This window comes from Bubalus bubalis, chromosome 8 (genome assembly GCF_019923935.1).
Source record: "Bubalus bubalis isolate 160015118507 breed Murrah chromosome 8, NDDB_SH_1, whole genome shotgun sequence".
Taxonomy (NCBI): Eukaryota; Metazoa; Chordata; class Mammalia; order Artiodactyla; family Bovidae; genus Bubalus; species Bubalus bubalis.
The window spans coordinates 65,076,707-65,101,970 of NC_059164.1; the positions used below are offsets into that span (position 1 = coordinate 65,076,707).

Consider the following 25,264-nt stretch of genomic DNA (forward strand, 5'->3'; position numbering starts at 1 on the left):
AGCTGGCATGTGGTGCTGCCCATCCTGCCAGCGAAGGCCCCCGCATGTCCAGCCCCTCTGCCCCCATCAATGACCTCCTAACCGGTTCTTCCTATACCCTCCCCTGCCCAGCCGCAGCCACACAGGGCCTCTCACCAGTCCTCAAACTAATCCAGCAGAGCAAGCCTCATGCCTGCGTCCTGTCCACAAGTACACTTCCCTTCTCCTTTAGGTCCCGCATCATCCGGACAACCTGGTCAGAGAGCACGCATCACATCCCACTTCTGGCTCCCGGGGTGAGGGTGGGAACTAGGTACCAAGTACCCACCCTCCTCTGCCACAGCGCATCCCTCTGCCCTACGACAGCGTGTCTGCCTGCCTCTTGCACGGACTATATACCCTTAGCAGCAGTGCAGGGAGTATCAGTCGACACAAGCAAACGTTTGATGACCGAAGGTCCTGGTGATTGAAATGGAATGTGAGCTAAGAATTCAGCTTGAAGAGAGGTGGGGCTGGAGCCAGGGGGAGATGGGAAGGAGGGCCTCTGGGTGAGCATCAGTGGGTGATGCCAGGACAAATGTCCAGAGACCTTGAGGGAACGGCAGGCATCAGGGAAAAGTAGGGAAGGGGAGAATGATGGTGGAAGTTCCCGAGGAGGAAGTCCTTTGGAAAGTCCCCAGCAGAGGACCTTCATGGTAGAGGAGTGCTGCAGGCAAGGCAGATGCCTGGGATCAACGTCAGGGCCCTCCTGTTGGATCTGCAAAGGGGAGAGGCGGGGCCCGGCCCCCCACCCCACTCAGATGCGTGGCTGGCCTGCCCCTTGGTGGCCAGACTTCGACATGCTCTCTCCCTGTCACCTGTGATTCCCAACCCTGGGCCCTGGCTGCTTCAGTTCTGTACGTGCAGTGGGCCAGGCTTGATTCGGCCTAATCCCCACCAGCCCCGGGGAGATGTTTGCACACTCAGGTATTTACAGCCGCAGCCTGTGGATTAAGGAAAGAATGGGAATTATTTTTCCAGTGGGGAGATGGGCATACTTTCTCCGGGGCCCGTCCCAGAAGACTGGGCCTCCCAAAGCCCACCTGGAGCTGGCATGTCTCGGCCAGAGAGGCTGTGCTCTGGGGAAATGCCTGCTTGTGAACCTTCGACAGAAGGTAGCAGGGTGAACTGCACGAAGTCTTCACTTTCTCATTATCCAAGCACCCTGCCCACTCCCTATTTGGCCCTCACCCCAGCCCCCTGGGGACAGTAAAGTGTGACTACAGAGCTCCCTTCTTGGTGAGGGGGGCGGGGAATTCGTTGTCTTAAGGGACGCGGCTGGACGTGCCTAAAGTCCACTGCAAACTTGGCTTCCGTTCCAGTTAAAAGAGGCTTTTCTGGTGAGGGCATCACCTCGAACAGGGAGCCCTGCAGACTGGGAAGCCAGTGCTCGCTCACTGCAGGAAAAAGTGCCGTGCAGCCTGCCAGGAACCGGCGTCTGCAGAATCAGCCACCTTGAATTTTCCAGCAGAGGGACAAAAGGGCAGCTTGCCATCTAAGCAATGGTCAAAAGATTAAGGGCAAAAAAAGCTGCCCGGGGAATTTATAAATGAGTTTTCTCATTCAGGAGCCCCTTCCAATTGGGTGACTTTTTTCCAAAGATGAAATTCGCTTCCTGTGGATTCTAGGGTAGCTGACCAAAGGCCTGGGGCAAGGAAGGAGGGTGGGGGCACATTTCCCCTCCCCCGGCACGGCCCCAGTGGGTGAAGGTGCAGCACAATCTTCAGGGATTACAGCTGACCCTTGAACAATGTGGGCTTGAACCGTGTGGGTCCACTCATACATGGGTATTTTTCAACAGTAACTACTACAGTGTTACATGGCCGGTTGACTCTGGATGCAGAAGAATCGCGGATATGGAGGCCCTATGATGAATTATACGCAGATTAACCCCTGAGTGGCTCAAGGGTCAACTTGTAGTTTTAAATGGATTCTTGCATCTTTTGCAGGACAGAGGTGTGTGAATGCCTCCAACCCATTCACGGACTGCCAGCTTTAAAGCCCTAATTCAAAAGGACCAACATTTGACTTCAGGCAGAGCGACAGTCGCCATCTCCAAGGATCGCATTCTTTCAACGGGACTTACACTTCAGTCCCAGGCATCAGTGGTGAAGGACCCCAGAACAGCCTGCCCTGCGGGGCTACCCATGAATGAGGTGGAGATAGTAAACAAATAACCACACAGACACATTCGCACCACGTGTCACTGAATCTAAGACGCCGTCAGAGTCACCGTTAGTGGCGTGTCACTAAGAAAGAACGCAGGCTGGCGGTTAAAGCCGGACGCATCACCAACAGCCACTATACATCAAAACCTCAGAAGTGTTCAAGCGTGGGGCAAGTCTGCATCTCAAAAGCAATGAAATGGGATATGTAAAACCAAGAGGAGGCCTGGGAAGCAAAGAATTAAGATTCTTGTGATGGAGAATGACGAGGTGGGCAGGGGACCACAAGAGGAGACCTCTACTGAGATAAGAGTGATGAGGTTAGGAAAGGCTTCCTCTTAGAAGTGACAGTGACGTCAAAACACGAAGGGTGGGAAAAGCAGGGACAGGATGTAGGGCCTTATCAATCAAGGTCTGGACTACATAGTCTCTGTATTAGTTTGCTAGAGTTGCGTAAGAAAGTTCCACAGACTGAGCAGCTCAAACAACAGAAATTAATTTTCTCACAATTCTGAAGGCTGGCGGTCCCAGGTCAAGATGTCAATGGGGTGGTCTCTTCTGAGGCCCCTCTCCTTGGCATGAAGATGGGCAGCTTCTCCCCGTGTCTTCAAGTGGTCTGCCCTCAGCGTGTGCCTGTGTCCCAACCTCTTCTTATAAGGACACCGGTCAGCTGGATTTGGGCCCAACCATCGGACTTCTTTCCCCTTTGCTACCTCTTTGATGGCCCTGTCTCCAAGCATAGTCACATTCCAAGGTACTGCCAGCCAGGACTTCAACAAATCAATGCTGTGCTGAGGATTGGGGAGAAGGCACGATTCAGCCCATAACAGTTTCAGAGGACTGGGAATCCATGGAAGGTTGTTAAGCAATGGAATAATGTGATCAATCGATCTACTCTTCTAAAGATCACACTGGCTTCAGAGAAGGAGCCCGATTGGAAGGAGGTGGGGACAGGAGCCAGAGCCCAGTTGGGCTGACACAGGTGTTCAGACCAGTGAGGCTGGTGGCTCAGACGGGTGAAAGAGGACTTGAGAAACAACTCAGGGTGGGAGCCCCATGACTTCTTGATGGACTGGATGCACTCTTGGCTCAAGTAACTGGGCAGATGGTGCTCTTTGTGGAGCTGGACAAAGGGGAGGAGGGTGGCAGATCTCTCCCTGCCAAGCTCAGTCTTTGCCCGGGTCCCTCCATGAAGGCAAGCAATGAACGTGACTTGCAGGTCGTGGGGAAGCCCTTAAGTGAAATTCCCTGTGCCATGCTTTCCTCCCTGGCCTGTCAGTCCCCCATCACCACGGCCACCGGGAGCCAGGAGGAGCTGGTCTTCCCAGTATAGCCTAGCCTTCACATTGAGCTTGGGGATGGAGGGAGTAAGGGGAAGTCAGATGGGCCAGGCCAGTCCAGTTGGTCATGGAGAACAAATTAGGTTCCATAGGACACAGCCAGGCTGGAGTGGGAAGGGTAGGGGCTCGTTACTTATGGCAGGGGCGCATTTTTTGGCCCAGAGTTGCCTCTGCTTCTCCCAGGGCACAGGAGGAGTGTGGGTCACCTGACAGGACCTATCACCCCCCACAGACTTGTGAGGGCCCAGAACTCTGGCTCCCAGCCAGAGGCTGCACTGAGAAGCCTGGGGATGGGCTGTGAGTGAAGGCAGGCCTGGCTCTGCCAGCTACATGAAAGAAAGGCTTCAGCCTTATCGGAACAGCTCTGCTGTGGACATCATTTCTAGGTTGCTCCAAATACCAGATCTTCCCCATAACAACATCTGGGCTGCCTGTTGGAAAAAGACCAGGCCAGGCTGAGTGGGGGCCCTGGCTCTGGTTCCAGGTCTGGGCCTGCATGCTAAACCTCCTTGGATTCCTTCTGTTTGATGTGGCTAATCATGAGTTCTCTGGGGAACTCAGAACCAAAAGATGGAGGGTGGAGTTACAGGAGATGAAAGCACTCTGGTCAACTGCCAGGCCTCCACCTTCTCCTTCAGACGCCTGGTCCTCAGAGAGCTCTGGGAGAAGGAGAGAGGCCCAGGGTTCCTTCTTTAGCAAGGCTGCTGTCCGGGGGCAGAAGAGCAAACCACCCCTTGTTGCAGGGAGAGAGAGCACCCATCTCAAATCAAACAAACAGTGGGGGCTGGGGTGGGGGTGCCATGTGGATTTGAGGATTCGGATCATTGTAGGATCTGACTTTCTGCAATCAGCATTTTACTCCAAGGAAAGGATGATGCCCAACTGATGTTCCTGTCAATTACCCCCAACAGACCAAAGGAAAATAGTTGACATTTTGACCAACACCCTCCACACAAAAGTGAGATCAGGGCTCCTAGTAAGCTTTGGGATTCTGTGAGCCTGGTCAAGATTACCTCTCAGCCCGTGGAATTTCGGCTGAATGCCTGCAGAGCCCACACAGGGTCCAAGGCTCAGGGTGCCTGGTGCGCCTCATGGGGCACGTGGCTGCACTCCTGGGTGCTTTCCTGACATCAGCACATCTGAGAGTGAGTCACTCATTCTTTACTCCCCAAGTCTTTGGAACCCACAGGGTTGCTTCCTGTCTTTGGGGGTGGGGCGTCACCCTGAGAGGGGATCTGGGGATGGAGCCACCCAAACAGTGGTGTTCAATGGAGACCGCACACTTGAACATGTGATCACGCAGGAAGGCCATGATGAAATTGAGCTACCCCACATACCCATCCACCTGGCATGCTCTGAGCATCCCTTTGGCTCAGTCTCTGCTTCCCTGGTTCTGGGGATATAAGATCTATGAGGCCTCATCCTGACCCTCCAAGAACCTCTGCGGGTCTGGTCATTGAAGAAAAACCTCCTGCTATTCCCTCAGGGCAACTCTTTCACAAAATCAACCACAGAACAATTCTTCCCTGAAAACAGGAAGACCGAGACTCAGAGAAGGCTTGGCAGCAGGCAGGGACAAGAACACAGGGCCCAGCGGTCCCCTGCCCATGCTGCCAGAGATAACTGTCACCCTACCCTCTGCCCAGCTTTACTTGGGGGTCATCCTTTCTAAGACTCCAGCTGTAGTAAGAGGGGAGGTAGAGGGACCAAAACGCTTGCAAACAGACTGAGTGAGACCTATTGCAATTGAACTGTGTCCCCTCAAAAAAAGATCTGCTGAAGTTCTAGCCCCCTGTACCTCAGCATGTGGCTTTATTGGGAAACAGGACTGCTACAGGTTACTTAGCTAGGATGAGGTTAGTGGAGTAGAGTGGGCCTGCAATCCACATGACTGTCTCCTTAGAAGGAGAAGCTGAGGGAGGAGATGGCCGTGTGACACTGGAGGCAGAGATTGTAGTGACACGTCTACAAGCCGAGGATCACCGGGGATCGCTGGAAAACATCACACACTATAAGGGACGAGGAAGGGTTCTCCTTGTGGATTTCAGGAGGAGCATGGCCCTGTCAACACCTTGATTTTGGACTTGCATTAGGAGAACTTGTCCTCCAGAGCCATGAAACACCACATTCTGAGGTTTTAAGCCACCCAGCTTGTGATGCTTTGTTGAGACAGCTCTAGGAATCTAACACGGGGCCCAAGACCTCAGGTCCTGATCACTGGAGAAGACCCCCGGCCCACACAGACACTCACGACAACTGCGGCCGTTCTGACGCACAGTCATGCTACAAATCCCCTGCAGTCCCTTTCCGGGTGTCTGCTGGCTGTGGGTGTGAACCTTGGATGGCAGAGAAGCCACACTTTTCCTGGAGCCTCTGTGATTGAGACTGGACCCCGCTCCCAGGACCTGGAGTCGAGCTCTCCTTCTCCCTCCTTCCTGTGGGTCCCCAGGAGCTGGGCTCCTGGGTCTATGGGCCCCAAGCTCTCCGAGGGTACCTGGCACACGTTGTAGTGCTCAAAGAGGGACAGGAAGCCTATGTCACTGCGTGTGGAGATGCCTTTGAGGAGCGTGACGTTCCCGTTCCCAGAATCCAGCTCCACCACGTCGTTGAAAACATTGGACACGGCCTTCCCGGTCAGGAGCAGATTGACAAGTTCCTGTTGATGAGAGAAAGGGGAAAGGCTTGTCAAGGTGAAGCGGGGAACAAGAGAAAAAGGGAGGAGAAGGAAGGAAGAAAGCAAGGAAAGCGAGAGCCCAACATCAGAGGGGCCGCATCCAGCACTCCCCCGAGCCCTCTGGGAAGCTGCCAGCTCTGCTCATCAAAGCGACTCTGGGAACTCATCCATCTTTACTCGCAGTCGCTGAGCATCAGCTGCACCCAGGACCCCGTTGAGGGGCAGGGGGCGGTGTTCCTGATGGAGGGAAAGAGTGGCTCCTGACCTTGGGCGTCCGGGTCTAGAGCAGGGAGGATCAGGTATGGGCCTGCATGCCTGAAGAACAATGTAGGAAGTGACCAGAGCTGTAAAAAATGTGTGCACAGAACACTCGTGGCCCACACAGACGCGGGACCACATGACTGAGTCAGAGACGCTTTGTGGAGAAGCGACATTTGGGTGGGTCCTGAAGTGTTGGACTTTCTTTTCTTAATAAGCTTTTTTATTTTGAAATAATTTTAGAGAGTCAAAAGAAGTTATAAAAATAGCACAGAGGGTTCCTGTGTACCCTTCACCCAGCTTCCCCCACAGATAACATCTTGCGTAACCAGAGCATGTTCTCAACGTCAGGAAGCTGACAATGGGGAGACACCAGAAACTCAGATCCAGGCTGTACTAGGATTTCATCAGTGAGGGCAGGGTCTTCCAGGGAGGAAGGCGAGGAGAGGCCAGCAGGGGCGGGGAGGTGGGGGCAGGCGGGCCCCTGCTCTGTCTCTGGCCCTGTCAGCAGCATGGCTTTGGGACTCAGCTGCTGCACACCTGACAACCCAGCGCGCCTGCCAACCCCAGAACCACCAGACTCATGCAGCAGTGACTCTCTGACCATCTCCCTCAGCCAGTGCCTCCTGCGCCAGGGTGGCTGCAAGGGCCTTCCCTGAGCAGAGCATCCAGGGCTCCAGCCTCCTGTTAGCAATGGGGAATCAGGCTCAGCACTGGGAGAGGATTTGCCCAGACCACACAGCCGCTTAGCGACAGAGCCAGACTCCCGCCCTCACTCTCCGGCTCCCTTTCCGGCATCCCTTCCCTCTCCCCTCACTCGTTACCCTCAGGGGACCATCTGGCCAGCCAGAGACACAAGATGAAGGGAACCTTTAAGTATCTGCTGCGCCACTAAGGAAGGTTGCATGAGCCCAGCCTCAGTACTGGGGCAGGACCTTCTGTCTGACCTACCTCCTGCCAGGGCTGCTGCGTGTCTGAGGCCAGCCCGCAGGAATCTCCCCAGTGGTGCGTGGGAACAGCCGTAAGAGCCCTTGCCCATCATCAACTCTGGAGGGCAGAGTTCACAGAAGTGTTTTCCCCTGAATTGTGAGAGCGATGCGAAGGTTAATAAATCTCTCCGTCAACACCAGTTTCCCTGGCCCAGAGGCAGTAAAAGAGGCCCCTCTGATGGCCGCAGAGGGGCCATTATTGAAGGGAGATGCCGAGGGGGCCTCATTGTGTTCTCGCAGAGGAAGCGAGAAGGAATTTGGAGGAAATGTCTGCTCTGAGATACTGCACCTTGGGGGCAGTGGCTGCCGAAGAAAGGCAGTCTTCTCCAGACACATTCAAGTGTTCCCAAATGGTTTTCAAGGGGAAGAACAGGTTCTGATCCCCATGTGAGGGGTATCCCAAAACCTTCCTCAGAACAGGAAGCCTTCTCAAAATGAGAAGCAGTGGCAGGCCGCTCCCTGACCCTAGTCTCAAAAATCACACAGTGGCAAAGCTTAGTGATCACCTGGCTCCTCACAACTCAAAGTGTCATCCGTGGACCAGTAGCATCGCCTTTCCTGGAAGCCTGTGAGAAATTCAAAACCTCAGACCCCAATCCAGGCCCGCTGAATCTGAGCTGACTCTTCAACAAGATTTTGCAGGATTCATGTGCACATCCAAGTTCAAAAAGCACTAACCTAGGGATTTCCCTGGTGGTCCGGTGGCTAAGAATCCACCTTCCAATGTAGGAGGCTTAGGTTCAGTCCCTGGTTGGGGAACTAAGATCCCACATGCCACAGGGCACCTAAGCTTATACACCTTCTCTAAAGAGCCTGTGTACCACAAATGAGATCTGATGCAGCCAAATAAATATTTAAATACTTAAAAGAAGAAGAAGACTGATCTAGTCCCAGTGTTTCACTCTACAAATGAGGAAACCAAGGTTCAGCGAGGGAAAGAAAATTGTCCCAGCCCACGCCACAAGTGAAACTGCGAACACGGCTCAGAATTCAGCCCAGGCTCTGTTCTATATCCTCTGTATGCTGCTTAAGTGACCTCCCCTGGGTCGCATTGCTCTCTGCCTGCGTGGGGAAGTTCCCACAGGGAGGACAGGCACCCAGAGGAGGCTAGACCACTCCTGGTGGTCGCTCAGCCTGAAACCTTTCTCTGGGGGCTGGGCAACAGCCAACCTCACATCGCCTTGGGTGCCTGAGACAAACCACAGGCCCTGAACTAGCCCTTGCGTAGTGCCCAGGTATGTTTTCAGGACTGGCATGTGTGAGCCAGGACCCCTAGGACAGCTGGGTCCTTTGTGGGCCCAGTAGGCAGAGAAGCTCCACCTAGTCCAGTCTGTGCTACACGCGCTGCCCCCAGAGGAGCACTGAGGGTCAGGTTTAACCATGGCCAGGCGGCCACTCAGGGAGGCCTTGCCTTGCAGAGAAAAGCTCAGGCAGAAGTCAGGTGTAGCATTTGGCTCCCAGTCCTGACGCCTGATGACAGGATCTTAAATTTATTTTTATTTATTTTTTGGCCGCACCTTGCTGCATGTGGGATCTTAGTTCCTCAACCAGGGATTAGAACCTGTGACCCCTGCAATGGAAGCGTGGATTCTCAACCACTGGACTTCCAGGGAAGTGTTTGCCATTATAGGATCTTAAACAGATCCTTTTCTTTGCATCACCGGGAGACCGGGAGGATTGAAGACAAGCAGTTGTGCTAAGGGAGTCCTGCTCTCCACAAGGCCCCTGGAGGGCCCCTCTGTGAAGATGCAGAGGGGAGGGTGGTCCTAAAGACAATATCCTGTACAAATGCAGGGGGCCAGGGCCGTCGTCGCCACAGCTGGACCTGGGCCCCTTGTCTACACCAGGGCTCTGGGCTGGGCAGTGCTTGGGTCTGTCTCTTTGGCACCTCCTGCAGCTCTAGGCACACATATTGCGCACAGCAAAGCCCAGAACCAGAAGCTAACCTGAATTCCCTTTCTAGGTCTCTGTGATGAGGAAGCCCAGCAGAACCTGAAAGCTGCTCGGGAAGAGCTAGCAGGAGCAAAGACAGAAAGGAAGAGGAAAGGAAAGACATGCTAGGCTGCCCCACACCCTACCACCCTCCCCACTGACCTGCGTGCAGTATCCGTGTGCTCCAATCAGGTGGCTGGTGGGGACGTCGAAGTCCTGGCGGACACTGGAGAGCAAGAAGAAAGGGCTGTTAGCACATGTCTGCCTGACTCGGGCTGCCGGGCAAACCTCAAGGATGGCCAGGGCTCCCCTTGGGTTCCAGGCTGAGGCCCAGGACTCTGGCTTTGTCGGGAACCCAAGTTTCTGAGCTCTGTGCCCACCCTGGGGCCGGAGCCTGGGACTCACTCTGCTCTGGGCAACGGCCTCCACTCTGGCTTCATCGGGCCCTTTGTGGACAACCAGAGGTTGGTGATAGAAGCATGCCACAGCAGAAAGAGCCCTGGGTTCAGAATCCACGCCCTGCATTCACACTCCGTCACTTACTGATAGTGGGGGCTGGACATCCCCAGCCCTGTCCTCAGTCTACAAGTCAGTTAAATAGGAGGAATGGCCTCGAATGCCTCCTTGAGTCCCAAAACAACAGCTACTGCCACCTGGGCACAAACTCTGTATCAGGCCGAGTATAATCATTGTTTCCTAAATCCTGAAAGAAAACCAAGGTTCCAAGAACTGACTTGCCCAGGACACTCAGCTCATGGGTGACGGCGCTGGAGGGGGATCTAGCTGCCAGTTTCAGTGGCCTGTGTTCCCCTCGCCCCACATCACCCCTGTGGCTCCACCTTCAGAATGGGTGCCCCTGCAAAGGCACAAGGTGAAAAGCAACTTTGCCAAAAGAAACCCATCAAACTGAAAGGAAGAGGTTTCTAGGACTGTATGCTACTGGGGGCCAGAACAATGTGGAGTGTCACGTCAGCAGTGGCCTTGTCACATGTGAGGTCACTAGGAGGCGAGCCCCTTGCCCCTAAATCTCAAAACCATGGTAATGTATGGAAAGCTCACCATGAAGACAGTACTCCTTTTACCCCAAAGTAAATCCCTCAGGACACAAAGCATTGTTGCTCAACAGAGCTGTGGGATGGGTAGTAAGAAAGGAGCTCCCCGCCACAGACTGCACTTATAGAGGACAGCCTTTCAAACCTCCAGCCACCGGGGGAAATGGCAATTACTATATTTTATAGAATGGAAGGGCTTCCCAGGTGGCAGTAGTGGTGAAGAATCCACCTGCCATTGCAGGAGACGTGAGAGATGTAGGTTTGATCCCTGGGTCAGGAAGATCCCCTGGAGTAGGAAATGCCAACCTGCTCTAGTATTCTTGCCTGGAAAATTCCATGGACAGAGGAGCCTGGCAGGCTACAGTCCATGGGGCTGTAAAGAGTCAGACATGACTGAGCTTTTATAGACCTGGAAAGAAGCTCAGAGGTTAACACTGGGGGTAGGGGTGTTATGTGAGGCCAGGGAGCTGGCTCCCCCTATAGCTGCCCACCCAGCACGGGCCATGGCCTGGCCTGCCCCCTACATCCCCACCCCAAAGAGAGTGCCAAGAGGTGGCCCAGAGGTAGGAAGAGCCAAGTAATCATGACGTTTGTTTTTCCTTACAGTGGAAGAGAAGAAAAATCTGGCTTCGGTTTCATGCTTTAAATCTAAGACCTGTCATAAGTCCATAAACCTAAAACATACACCCTGGTTCCACCTTAGTTACCCCAGCTCCACGACTCCACGAGAGGAATGCTTTCTTGTGGTTTTTACTAACTGTGATCAAACGGGGATGGTCCATGGTCCACACGGCCCTGGGTTAGCACCTCAGGGCCCAGCCGAAAACCGCTGAGGTGGGGGTCCGTGGGAAGGGCCCTGGAGGCTGGCCCACCAGACGTGGCCCAGCAGGCCTGGAAGGAGCCAGTTGGGGGGACGAGGGGACAAATGTCCGAGGGTGGCGTGCAGCTGGTGCTGGCTCAGGCAGAAGAATTGATGAAAATACTCCTCGTGGCATACACAGGCATCTTCTGAAGGGGAGAAAATAAGCTCAGAGGGGCCCTGGGTAGACTGATAAGCATCGCTGGCCCCGAGCCGCCCCGAAGCTTTCAGAAGCAGTCTGATCTTCATAGTCTCACAGTCTCCTGTTCACCCAGCAGGGCTGAGCGCCTGCGTCAGCTAAGAGCAGAGGGACGGGCAGAGAGGACAATGGGAGGAAATGGTAATTGCATCCTTAGGTGCAAACATGATGGGAAATTTAGAAGTAGACTCAGATATTAAAAGGGAGGAACATCTGTATTTCATATCGGGGCGTTTGGGAGACGCCAAGGAGCAGCTTATGGCTTAAGAGATTTACAACTTTGGCAAATCTAGATGCCCAGACCTCCCTTTAGGGGAAATCCCTGGAGAGCTGAATGTGAGGAGTCTCGGAGCAAAGAAACAGCAGCTTCTGCTCTGCCCAGAGATGAGGCAATTCACATGGCAGGGCCAGCACCAGGCCTGAGTTCTAGCCCCTGTTCACTGTGGGGCCACAGACCTCCCCTCTCTGGGTCTCAGTCTCCCCTTTTGTAAGATGAGGGGCCTTGCACAAGGCCAGGCAGTGTCCCAGGAGTAGGGGCTGAATCAGTTGTGTGGGGGGGATGGTTTCTGCAGGGCTCTAGGGTCCCTACCTTCTTTCTGAGCTTCTGAGCTTCGAGTTGCAATGGGCCCTCCCCTAGGACTGACCACCATTATAGTGTCATGAGCAGCTTATTACTTCCATGGTCCTCCTGGGAGCTAGACAACACTGGACCCAGGGGAGTTCTGCAGAGCCCAAGGACCCAGGCACCAGACTGGGTGACAGGAGCCAGGAGGAGTCAGAGCCTGATGAAGTCTGTCCCCTGAGACTGTCCTATACTGAGGACCCCCTCAAGGAATACGAACTTACCTGGATTTTAGATTGCAGGAAGCACAGAGTGGTAGGAGCCTGAGCGGACCTGCCCAAGGCATGGAAACTTACGAGGAGGGGCTTGGCCCTAACTGCCCTGCCACCAACCTCCTCAGCATTCTGGAAGCCAAGGGCCAGAACCTGGATCAATGGTCAGGGGTGATGGCCCAACCCTGGGGGTGTCCAGGCCACCTGCTGACAGAGGAGGGGGCTCTGCCCAGGGTGTCAGCAAAGACGGTTTCTCCCAGCTCTGCCTATGTCGGGAGGTCCTGAGATGCTGCTCTGCACCAAGAAACAGGACGAAGAGGGCGTCAGGGCTGGCAGATTCCCCAGGGCCCAGCATTGTGCAGATGGGAGAATGAATGGCCAGAGAAAGGATGCAGCTGGCCCAGAGATAGTGACAGGTGCCAGCTCACTCTCAGGCTGAAGCTGGTCTGAGAGCTCCACTGGCTCTGTCCAACCCTCCCTCCAGCACAGGGCTTGGAGGGACAAAGGTTCTATCTCTGAGCAGCTTCCAGTGCACAAGCCTCGGACCTGCAGAGTCTGAGATCTCCAACACTTTCAGGAACACCTGAAAGTCCTCCCTAAAGCCTTGGAGGCCAGCAGGCAAGAACCACCATCTCCGTGATGATGGGGTATGATGGGGTAACTGAGATGCAGAAAGAGAAGAGACTTGGGGTCATACAGAGTCAGCAGGCCAGGACTGTGTCCCTGACCTGACACCAACATCACAGTGCAGCCTGAAACCCATGATAGCAGTCAGCCCGGTCGGCCAGCTCCAGGCAGGCACGGGAGCCCTGCAACCCCACTGCTGGTCACCACCCTCTCTGGCTGAGACACAGCTTGCCCCTTCACTCTAAAGCCTACCCAACACGCGAGTGAACGTGTGAATCTGGGCATTTTGTGCAGAAGTTTCTGAATAAGAAGGATACGCCCAAGTGGCCGAGAAATAGGGTTCTGGTCTATAGCCAAAATTCACCTAAAATCAGAGTCCATGAGAGGCGGGGTCAGTCAGGTCCCAGCCTGGCTGGGTGACCTCGGGCAAGTCACTGCCTCGCTCTCAGCCTGTGTCTTCATTTATAAAACCAGAGGCCTGGAGCAGAAAGGTCTCCGGGGACCTTCCAGGATGTGAACAAGTGTGTCTGATCCATGACTCTGATATTTAAAACATCATGCCTAAAAATAGTTGGTAATTAACCAACTATTTTTAGCAGGAGGACCTCACCAGCCACCTTCCCTCCACCTGACCTCTGGGGCGCCAGGCCCAGGGCACCCCCAGACCCCACTGGGCCAGCTCCTGCCTGTCCCTCCCAGGAGAACTTCCCCCAGATAATGCACCGTCCACTGTACTCCCGGCCACCGGCAGTGGCCTCCAGAAACCATCACCTATTGCAGGGACTTCTATTGACTCCTGAGGGCAACATCAACAGTGAAAGGACAGCTGTGGAACAACTAAGAGAACCTGGGCTCTCAACTCAGGGACGCTGGGATTACTCCCCTCTCTGAGCCTCAGTTTCCCCACCTGCAAAATGGGTATGAAGACACCTTTTTCTATTACAGAATTGCTGTGAGAACTGGATGAGATGAACTATATAAAGCACTTGACATTTGGGAAATGTCACTTCCTTTTTCCTATGATAACAGCCATAACAACAACAACAAAAAAAAATAACAATGACTGAGCGGCCACGATTCCTGGAACTTTGACTATTCGTATCACGGCCAAGAACCCAGAATAGATGGAGGCTCCACTCCCAGTGACTGAACTGTGGCCATGGACATCTAAAAAGGATCTGGATGTGGTGGATACTGGCTGTTTTCTCAGGAAGGTTGACAGGGAATTGACAATGAGTCAGAACATCTGGGTGCCAGGTCCCCTCTGCCACCTGTGATGTGACCTTTGGTAAATTGTTTTCTACCTCTGAGCCTTGAGTATGGCATCCTCTGACAGGGATAACAATAACCACCTCAAAGGGTTGTTGCGATAAGGGATGAGCCCATAAAAAAGACTTGCAAACCCCAAACAGCTCCCCAGATGGGAGGGAACAGGTGCTATTTCCATTCTGCCGGCAGGGGCCCTAAAGAGGAACGGGCTAGACAGGGACCCAGGAACAGGGCAAGGTATGGGGATGGAGAGAGAGGGACGGACCTAAATGAAGAAAGAGAAAACAGAGATACCCAAGTCCTTCCCTCCCCATCCCTTTCCCCCCTCACCGCTCCTGGTCCGCCCCCCACGTGCCCACACCTTCTTTCCAACCACACCTGGAGGAACCATTCCCTGAAGACCTCTCAGCTGGCTGTCGCCGCTTTATCCTTGCTGCCTGCCACGACCCTTCCAATGAAGCCCTCAAGCTCTGCTAAATGTCATCTCCTCCATAAAGAGACACCTCCCATGATCCAGGAGAGAGATGCCCCATCTCTCTGTGGATACCCCCTTCCGAAGAGTGCCACCCCCATACCCACTGCTTTCTGGGTGCCAGCCTTGCTCCTCCAAGCAGCAAGGACTTGGAGGGTCAGGGTGACACTGTCCGTCAGCCCCACAGCACCCAGAACTGGGCCCTAACCCTGCAGGTGCACAGCAGATGGACCCCAAATGATGTGAGCCTGCCCACATCCATCTTATGGAACAGCCTCTGGAAGTGGGGTCCTAGGCCGTGGTCAGAGGCAGGCGGAAACATGCTTCCCACCCAAGCAGCTGAAGCTAGACTGGAACAGGAGATTCATTCCAAAGGTGAATGGTCTCTTCCTCCTCCTGAGGCCAGTCCTCTCTACTCAGGCATCTGAGCGAGCTCCTCGTGGAACAAGCAGGTGTAGCCCTAGGGTCAGTGGGTAGGGCTGCTGGGTGCACCGGGCATCAAGAGACCCTCCCAGCTCTGCCACTAACCCTGGGGTGGTCTGGGCTTCGTCACCCTTCTCTGCATCCAGCCCCCGGGCTCTGTCTGTCTTCAGACGCAACCGCTGAAAGTACTCACTACGCCTCCTCCTTTGCTGTTGTTCAGTCGCTAGGTCTTGTCCGACTCTGTGACCCCATGGACAACAGCATGCCAGACTTCACTGTCCTTCACTATCTCCCGGAGCTTGCTCAAACTCATGTCCACTGAGTTGGTGATGCCATCTAACCATCTCGTCCTCTGCCACCCTCTTTTCCTTTTGCCTTCAAATACAGCCTCCACTGGAATTCAAATCCAGGTTAAAGGTGACCTGTTCATTGAGAAAGTTCCTCTCCTCCAGTCTCCCACCTATAGTCAAAAGAACTTGCCATGTCGGGAAGGAGGGCCATTAACCATTTTGCTTGGTCTCCATGTCCCACCTGGAAGAGACAGGGGAGAGAGGCGAGGCTCCATTCAGGGTGGAGTCAGGGCACGCAGTCTGGGCGGTTCTGTGTGCACCTCCCTTCCTGGGCTCGGGTTTAGGGGGTGCAACAGGAGGGTGGAGGATAACGCTGACGAGAATCCTGTCTATCCCTTCCCACCAGGACAGCACGTCTGGGGCCACCAAGATCCTGTGATTCTCAACCAGAACAGCCCTCTGTTCAAATCCCTATGTCCCCAGCCACCAGCCAGCCCACCCCCCCGAGCCAGACCGGAAGCTTCGCTGCTGCTTCTCTCCATCTCTGAGGGTGTCCTGCCGGGCCCAGATGTAACCCACCCCCAAGCTCAAGCCCCCTCCAGCTCCTGGATATGTCCCACACCTCAAGTTCCTCACCATACAGCCCATCCCTTCCCCATCCCTTCCCCAGCCAGTGTGGTGGGTCCCTGGGCAGGGGGAGGAGGGGTTGACCACCTTCAGGGGCAGCTCCCTGAGTTCACGTGCCCCACAATAGGTGCAACCCAGGCCTGGCCACTATGAGGTATCAGAAGTGGGGACACGACACAGCTCCCTGTAGGCTGAGGGGTGCCAGTGAAAAGGCTCCCTGGAGCCCACCATGCAGGAGGCTCCCCTGGGAACACAGCAGAGACACAGGGAGGAAGAGTGAAGAGACAGAAGGGAGGACACGCAGTCCCAAAGACACAGGGTTTCTTGATCCAGCCACTCCCAAAGCCCTGGGCATGACATGAATCAATTAATAGTGTTCTGCTTATGGTAAGAACTGCCTTTCTGTCACTTGCCTTTGCCTAACCAGCACTCATGGCTGGCCTTCAGTTCCAGGCTGTTTCACGGCATTGCTGTTTTCACTGTGTTGGAGACGGTTACAAAGAACACAGAGCCACATGGTGTGGGGGCTGCTCCACACCCTCAGTGCCTGGCTTGTGCTGCCCAAAAATTACTTCAGCAAATGACAAAGTACTGCCTCTTCTGGACTTTCAAGACTGCCCTTGGGCATCCAAAGTTGCCACTGTAATTAATGCCAAAGGTCTACTGAATGAAAAGGTTTTCTTCACAAGCTGTCTCCCCCCACCCCCTGGGCCTAAGTCACCCAAGGGGCGTTGCCCGAGCCCTCCCTGTGCCGAGGGGCTGGCACACCCCTGTGCTGCGCTCTGTAAGCCTGGCACGGAGCTGACCTTGACCCCACAACCCTGAGCATCTTTGGGGTTTCTGAGAATGTGCTGGGGAAAGTTCTGGGCCAGGCGGTTTGGAAAGCAGGGGGGCTAGGCGAACATGAAAGCCTGCATGAGATTTACTGTAAGCAACTCGAGATCTTAGGAAAGAAAATAGATGGCTTGAAATCAAGCAGAAAAATAATAAAGCCTTCTGAAGGCTTTGCACTCAGCCTGGAGTAAACAAAACTCAAAGGCCAGCTTTGCTGCGGTTCTTTCAGCCTCTGGGGGTGAAGGGGGCAGGCTGCACCCTGCTGCATCTGTCTGTCCATGGTACCTTCACCCTGGCTCCACCCAGTGCTGCAGACAGCCCATGGACACGAGGAAGTGACTCTGGGGTGACAGCCTCCCCTGGGACCCAAACATGCATCTCAGAGCCTTGCTAGGAGGAGGGTCGGCCGTGCTCTCGGTCACACTCACACTTGGGCACACACACAATCAAGTTACCCTTCCCAGTCTCAGATACAATCACCAACACCCACATCATCTCACACCTGGGCCTCCAGATTCACTCATCTCTCATCCACACACATACAGCCACACACGCACACAGACTCACACTATGTTTGTGAAGAACTTGGTGAGTTTCCCAGCCATCCCTGCTCCGCTTCTCCTGGCTGAAGAGCATATGATTTGAGAGACTTGTGTTCTCTTTTGGGTTACCACGTTATGCCCCATGTATATGATTTGAGAGACTTGTGCTCTCTTTTGGGTTACCCACTTTATGCCCCAGATCACCCTGAAATGGTATCAAAGGATTCAGCGAAGCTAAATCTGAACCCCAGAGCAGGGAAGCCCTTGGGTTCACCTGGTCCTGTGGTTTTTAAGCAGTGTTTGCAGAACCAGGATTTCTGCAGAGAGGAGTCTCCAGGCAGCAAGAAGGACCCATCCCCCATTTGCAGGACATCCCCATGGCCTGATCTACAGCACGAGGCACCCAGCCAAGGCTGAGGGCAAGACAGGACAGCACAGGACAAGCGAGGCCCTGAGCACAGCTAGGATGGGGCGGGACTAATCACCCGCCATCCAAGACCTTCCACCCCCTGGAGACCTGCCAGGCACACGACAGGCACTTCTTCATTTAACCCTGTGAGGTAGGAATTATCAGCCCCATTTTACAGAGTTAAGAAACTCGGGATCAAAGCTGTATGGAGGCAGGCATGAAACCAAGTCTGTTTTACTCCCAAGTTCAAGTCCTTAAACAACAAACCCAGAGAGTCCTGTCTGGGACCCGGCCGCCCGAGGTGAGCTGTGTAACTCTCGGGCAAATCACTCGACTCGCCTCTCAGAGCCTCGTTTTCTCATGCTGACAGAGGTGGCAACAGCGCCACCTAACAGGACTGCTGTGCGGATTAAACGCGTCTCGTGTAAAACATTACAGCCAAGGACCCGGCAGGTAGGAAGCTTCCTAGATGCTGGCTGCTGTCCTTCTTACTTCTGATGAGAATGCTGTCTATGCTGTTTACTTAGGAGAAGGGAAAGGGGAGCCACAGGAGTAAGACAAACCCCACCAATGCGCTGCCGGGGCCCATGCTTGAGCAGGCCTCTGTGAGGTCCTCCTGGCAGGCAGGGGCCAGAATGGCTGTAGTTGCCCAGGAAGGTTTCAGAACCACAGGCCTCCGGTTCACACGGAAGGTCCTCAGGGGCCCTGAGCAGGAGAGACCATCCTTACATACTCTCTCTGGGGCCAATAGGACCGCCACAGTGCTGCGTGTGTCTGCATGTGTATCTGTGTGTCTGAGTATGTGTACGTCCCTTTCTGTGTCTGTGCATGGTGGAGGCGGAGGGGCCTGGCAGTCCCTTCCCACGGGCATGAGGTTGGGCTGGTGCAGTGGGGCAGCCTACCCCAAAACAGATGCCCCACAGGTACCACAGCTGAGGCAGGCACCTAGGGGTCTGACTTGGTTGGATGGGGCGGGGAGGTGGCAGAAGCCACCCCGTTGGTGGAGCTCTGGAGAACATGAAGCAGAGTCTGGATGGGGGGGCCCCGAAGGCCCCTCAGATGGACATGGCTGCACGAGCAGCTCCCTAAGGAGCATGCGCGTGAACAGGGGGCCCAGCTTCCAGGCTGGCAAGTGGCACCAACAGCAGAGACACTCTAAGCACAGAGACCTCGACCCCCAGAGTCAGGGGGCCCCCGTGCAGAGGGGGAAATGGGCCAAGAGGACTGCAGAAAGGCCTGGTCCTCCCGTCAGGAAGCTCAAGATTGTCCCCCACACACCGGTCAGCCCAGAGATTAGCAAACCCAGGCCTGGGGAGAACGCAGAGCGGCGGCTTACAGTCTCCGTGCACGTGAGCCCAGCCAGGAATGAATCATATCATTATGGCAGGATTAGAAGAAAAATGCCATTAGAAAGTGCACACACACGCATTTAATGAGGTCAGTAGCAGTGAGCAGCAGGCCAGCCCGCAGCACGAGGCTACAGAGCTCTGGCCTCCCTGTTCGCCCACCAGCACCCAACGCCTGGGGGAAGGTGGACAAGACCCACCCAGGCCCAGGATCAGGGAGCAAGCATCTCCTTCTGCCGGGCCCCCCGCCAGTCTGGGCACCCCATAGCTACTCTTACCACCTCCCCTACTCAGAGCTGTTTTCAAATCTTCCCCAACACCATACACACCCTGCTACCCCGTCAAGTGAAAATTTATCCCCCTAGCTCTCCATGTCCTCTGGGGTCTGCGCTCTGCTTGAAAGCAGATGGGGTAATCGATTCTACTTTACAAACCTATTAATGTGCTATTAATCTGGTACCCTCCCTGGTGACACAATGCTCAGGTGACAACTATGGAAAAGAGGCCTAGAAAGCACCCAGGGAATGGGGGTGATGGCAGAGCTCCAGCTCTCAGGCAGCCTGGGAGCCTGAGTTTGACAAGGATGCCCAGAGTACCAGTTGGGGACCCAACCTCCCTGCTCCCCCAGTCTCTAAGGCCCTGGTGTACCCCTCAGAGTTGGCTCTAGACACGAACCTGGAAGCCTTTGGGACTGCTTTGGCCTACAGCATGTCCACAGGGCCCTTGGTCATCTCCCAGCTCCCAGCCTCAACTGTCCAGCCCTGCACACATCCAGGGGAGTCCTCATGCACCCTCAAGTACTCACCCACTGCAGTGCTGCTAGGACCCCAGGGGTGCTATGAGCTCTTGAAGGGGTGTGGGGGGAGTCTTTTGGATCTGAGTCCCCTGCACTCCCCAGTACATGTGGGGAGATAGAAGAGAAGGTAGTGCTGCCCACGTGTACAGAGGATGAAACTGCTCTCTCCCCGACTAGCCTACTGACCCCCCAGTTCACTGCCCCGTTTATCCTTTCCACCAGGTTCACTGAGCACCCACTGTGTGCTCTGCAGTGACCAGACAGATAAGCCCAGCTCCGGGAACTAAGTGGGGAAGATACTCACAGCTCTGTGGATCTGGACAGGATGGCCGACAGGGTGAGCAGGACACATCCGTAAGGGCCTGCTTCAAACTGGAAAGAGGAGAAAGCAGTGAGAACCCATCAAGTGTCTGCACCTCCCTCCTCTGGGTTCCTTGGGGACCATACCCCAGAGAGCAGGCTGACTCCAAGCCAGCCAGCTGCTTCAAGCTGGGTCCCAGAGGTTGCCAGATGGCCCCACAGCAGACTCCATGCAGGTCTCCCAAACCAGATTCCCAAAGGGATGAGGAACACACAAGACTGAGTGACAATGGAGCAGACGCAGTGCCCCCGAGGGGAGTAAACACCCACCGCCTCGGAGTCTTGGAAGCTCGTGGACAGTGGTGGCCTCCACTACCATGCAAGTGTCTTCTGCTCATTATAACAACTAAAACTACCCCAGGCCTATATGATAAATACCATATTCACTGCCCTCTGCTGTGCAAGGAAACTTGGGCTCAAAAATTGAGCAACTGGCCCAAGGTCACACAACTTGCAGGCAGCCCACTGGGAATCCAGGGGGCTCCCTCTGATTCCAAATCCCTTATTCCTACGGGGTCCTAAGAACTGCACTGGGCAGGGAGCAGGCTGGAGGAGGGTTGGGTGGGGAGGTGCCAGTGAGGTGAGCCTGGCAAGTGCAAGGGCAGAGCCTGTCTTTTCAAAATTTTTTGCTGTTCATCATGAATTTTTTTCGGATTAATTTTAATAGTTTTTAACTATTGCACTAAAATGTCATTTATGCTGATTACTGAGGTTTGAGGGGACCCCTTTGAATTTGAGGAGTGCCCCACTTGCCTTCCCCTAGTCTCAAACCCTGGTCTGGAGCCGGAGGTCTGCTGCCTGGGTTTACATTCCGGCTCTGAACCCCGACTCCTAGCTATGTGACCACAGGGACATTTAATTTTTTGTCTGCAGTCTTCTCATCTGTAAAACAAGGATCATACAAACAGGAGCCATCCTCATGAGGTTGTTGTGAAGATTCAGTGAGATCGCCCTGGTAAAGTACTTCAAACAGGGCCTGACACCTGCGTTAACAGTCAGTCTGGTGCTGGGTCCTCAGGGCCCACCTGTCCAGTGAGCCCGGCAGGCCCAGAGGCCATGAATGACTAGGATGGACGATGTCACTTTTGCTTCCTAGAGGAACGCTCTCCCAGCTGCAAATGGGTGTGAAGGCCTTACTCATCCTCCTATGGGGACAATACCACTTCTGTGAGTTATTGTTGCAGATGCTGCCTCTAATAACAGTCATTGTTATTAATGGGCGATCAGTTTCTTCTTGAACTTAAACCTGAAAAAAAAGTTTACTTTCCTGGAAGAATGAGAATTCTATAACTTACTGTATTTCCATTTTGGTTTGCCTTGGCTGCTAGGAAGCTCAGAGCCAAATATGATATTCAACTACTCAAACTATTTTAGCTCAAACTTCTGACAATATTTTCTTTTCGTCAAAATATAGTTTATCAGGGGAAGACAAATACTATATGTTATCACTTTTATGTGGGATCTAAAAATAAATGAATTCAATAATAAAACAGAAACAGACTCACAGATATATATCAGTGAGGAGAGGCAAAGGGGGAAGGACAAGAAAGGGGTCGGGGATTAAGAGGTACAAACTATCTTGTGAAAGTGAAAGTGTTAGTTGCTCAGTCGGGTCTGACTCTGCAATCCCATGGACTGCAGCCTGCCAGGCTCCTCTGTCCATGGAATTCTCCAGGCAAGAATACGGAGTAGTCATGCCCTTCTCCAGGGGATCTTCCCGACCCAGGGATCAAACCTGGGTCTCCCGCATTGCAGGCACATTCTTTTCCATCTGAGCCACCAGGGAAGCCCACAAACCATCATGTATATCACGCAAATATATTGTACAACACAGGGAAATACAGTCACTATTTTATACCTTTAAATAGAATATAATCTATAAAAATATTCAATTGCTATGTCTTGAACTTGTATACTTGAACTACATTGTAAATCAACTATAGTTCAATTAAATATGTACGTATTTTCTAAATATTACATACACATAAAATCTTTATTTTCACCTATTTAATTCGTCAGTCATTCCAAAAAAAAAAACAATTACTGGATGAACTTTTTGTGCCAAGAGGATGTGCCTGCTAAAGCTCTACTTGGGAAGTTGGGAACAAGGTGGACATAGGCCTGCCCTCACAAGAAGTAACTCAGGAAAGAAAGAATCACGAGCAACTTAAAAAAAGGGGGGTGGGGAAGGGGCTCTATGCTGATGGGAAATACAAGGTTCTCTGGAAACCCATAGGAAGGGCGGTCAATACAGACCTGAGGCTTTGGGAAGGAGGGAGTGTCAAGGAAAGCTTTCTTTAGGAAGCAATGTCTGGACAGAAACCCAAGGAACAAGGAATCAGAAGAGAAGGGAACTTTGCTCCAGGTAAGAGGAAAAGCATATGCAAAGGCTCAGAGGCAAGACAGGGCAGGTTTATTACAGTTGAAGTACCGAAAAAGCAAAGAAACAAACAAAAAACCAAGGACATCACTTTTTATCTCTGTGTGAGCTCAGTAGTGTCTGACTCTTTGCGACCCCATGAACTGAAGCCCACCAGGATCCTGTGTCCATGAGATTTTCCAGGCAAGAATATTGGAGTGGGTTGCCATTTCCAATTCTAGGGGATCTTCCCGACCCAAGGCTCAAACTTGCGTCTCCTGCATCTCCTAAGTAACTTTAAGTTTGTTTGTTTGTTTGTTTTGGGGGGGTGTGGAGAAGAAATGGAGTGAATGAATTAACAACAATCTTAAATCAATGTCATCTAATTCTGTGACCTCAGGCTAGTCACTTCACTTCTGTCGTCTTCAGTTTCCCATTTGCAAAATGGGGATAACGAGTATCTCTGTCGCATGTTTCCTTGGGTTACAAGGCACATCCTATGAGGCCAGGTCGGTGGAAATGCTCTGACAATTGCAAAGAGTAATGCTAATATCCTTGCATGGGGATGGGGGTGGGGCAGGGGGGACAGAGGTCCGGGAGGATTCAGGCCACAATTACCCTTGTCATGGCTCTACTACAGGCTTGCCTGTTGCCTTAGGGAGTGACAAAGCTCTCTGGATCTCAGCTTCCCCTTCAGAAATGCCTACATACTTCTGCCAATTGTCTGGGGAGGCCACGGCACTGCCAGGGCCTATTTCCCCCTACTTGCAGGACTGCAATGAAGTAATGAACACAGATGCCCGTTGTAAGCCTAACTCTCTCTGCAAATGTAGAGAACTATTATTATCCTCAGGCCAGTCTTTTCCACCATCCTGGGGACATCTCCAAGCAGCACTCACCCTGAGCCAAGGATATGCCTGTCTGTGTGGACAGGTTAGGTGAGACTGGACATGACCCCCACCCGGAGCATCTGGCCTTTGCCAGAACACGACTGAATGACACCAAATATCCCATTTGGTTTTAAAAAACATTTATTAAAATTATCTCATCGAATTCTAGCTGCCAAGCCATGGAAGGCCACAGGGCAAAGTGCCTGCATTGAAAGGAGAGCCCAGGCAGGCAAATGGGCTGGAACGCACCAGCAGGGTCTGGAAAAATGTCTGGTACTGCTTGGGAAGAAGGGGCCATTCCCCTGAGCTGTTGGGGCTCTGGAGAGACCCGAGTCCACTGAGAACCCCAGTAGGAGGCAGGGGCGGGACCATCCCCCAGCTCGCAGGGGGCGGTGGCCAGACATCTCACCAGGAGGGTGAGCTGTAATGAAAACACAGCAAGGAGGCTATTTATTTTGGGCAGACGTGGCTCCGTGTTCATTTCCAGGCCTGGCACGAGGAACCCCTCTTAGGCCCAGGCCATGAAAAATGAATTTGGTGAGGGGAGTGCTGAGATGGCTCAACAGTTTCCAGCAAAAACACAAATTCAACTGCAGGCGGGAAACACCGCCTTCCAGAGCAAGGGCCAAATATTGACCGCTCGCACCCAGAGATCAATGCCAGGAGAGGACGGAGAATTGCCCTGAGCCCAGACATGTGGCAGGAAGAAGGCAGCTCCCACTGCTGTGAGGACCCCACTTGCAGAACCTCTTTCACATTCACTGTCTGGCTTGGGCTTCATCAAAACTCCTCGGGGTACAGGCCAAGGGAGGAGGGAGACCCCATTTATAGACAAGGATGTAGACGATCTTCGTGCTGAAGGATCACCCCAGGGCCATCAGGGCAATGACAGGGCCTCAGATCTTTGGATAATGTGAGCAATCACCCCCTACTATGACCCACAGTAGCCCCCCAGGGCTTCCCTCTTCCAACTCTGCTTCACCTGACAGTGTGGACATAGGTGGCCTTGGTCCTGGCTTTCCTAAATGCACATGATGCTGTCCAGGGTTGCTCATCTCTCAGATGCATTGCTGTAAGCTCACACCACTCTGGTGTGTTTAATAAAAGGTGTCCTTTCTGCCTGTTTAGCTTGCCTCGTATGTAATTTGGAAGACATTCCTTCCCACGCGTTTAAGGTTCTTCTTTAAGTATCACAGTTGGACAACAAAGAGCCGAAAGTTACCCCCCAACTGCTCCATCTTCTATTTTCCAGATGAGGCCACTGAAACCTGGTGACGTTCCTGAGGCCACACATGACCAGGGAATAAAACAGAGAAGGTCCCAGGGCCCCTGCTCCAAGCTGTGTTGACAGATTGCCCACTGGGTGATGCCCATGAAGAAACAGAGAAAGCCAGGGACAGGCAGCAAGTGACAGCCTACCCAGGACTCCCAACGCCAAGGCCAGGACCCCTCCTACATCAGAGCCCTTCCCACCTAACTCCGGGACAGGCCAGGCTCTGGGCCTCTCCTCAGGGAAAGTCATGCCCAAGGCATCAGCTCTGGGGGAGTGGACTGCAGGTGGCTTAGCACGTCAGGGACCACACCCTCCCTGTGCAGGTCTCAGTACAGGTCCCCTTTTTCTACCCAAGGGGCATCTGTGCTGTCAGGGCCAGAACACTCCCCGGGCTATGCCCGGACCCTCAGCGTCTTCCAGGAATTGT

The 25,264-nt window shown here is 53.5% G+C and overlaps 1 protein-coding gene across 5 annotated transcripts in view; it reads right to left on the minus strand.

Moving 5' to 3' along the window:
* The window catches only part of MINDY4 (MINDY lysine 48 deubiquitinase 4), a 117,600-nt gene that overhangs the window by 12,410 nt on the left and 79,926 nt on the right, over positions 1 to 25,264 (minus strand). For all 5 annotated transcript variants that reach the window (XM_025291233.3, XM_044946691.2, XM_025291231.3 and 2 more), the window contains 3 exons: positions 20,260 to 20,327; positions 9,539 to 9,602; positions 6,018 to 6,179 (listed from right to left, as the gene is read on the minus strand). In XM_025291233.3, the coding sequence (XP_025147018.3) occupies positions 6,018 to 6,179; positions 9,539 to 9,602; positions 20,260 to 20,327 (294 nt within the window). The remainder of the gene's footprint in view (positions 1 to 6,017; positions 6,180 to 9,538; positions 9,603 to 20,259; positions 20,328 to 25,264) is intronic.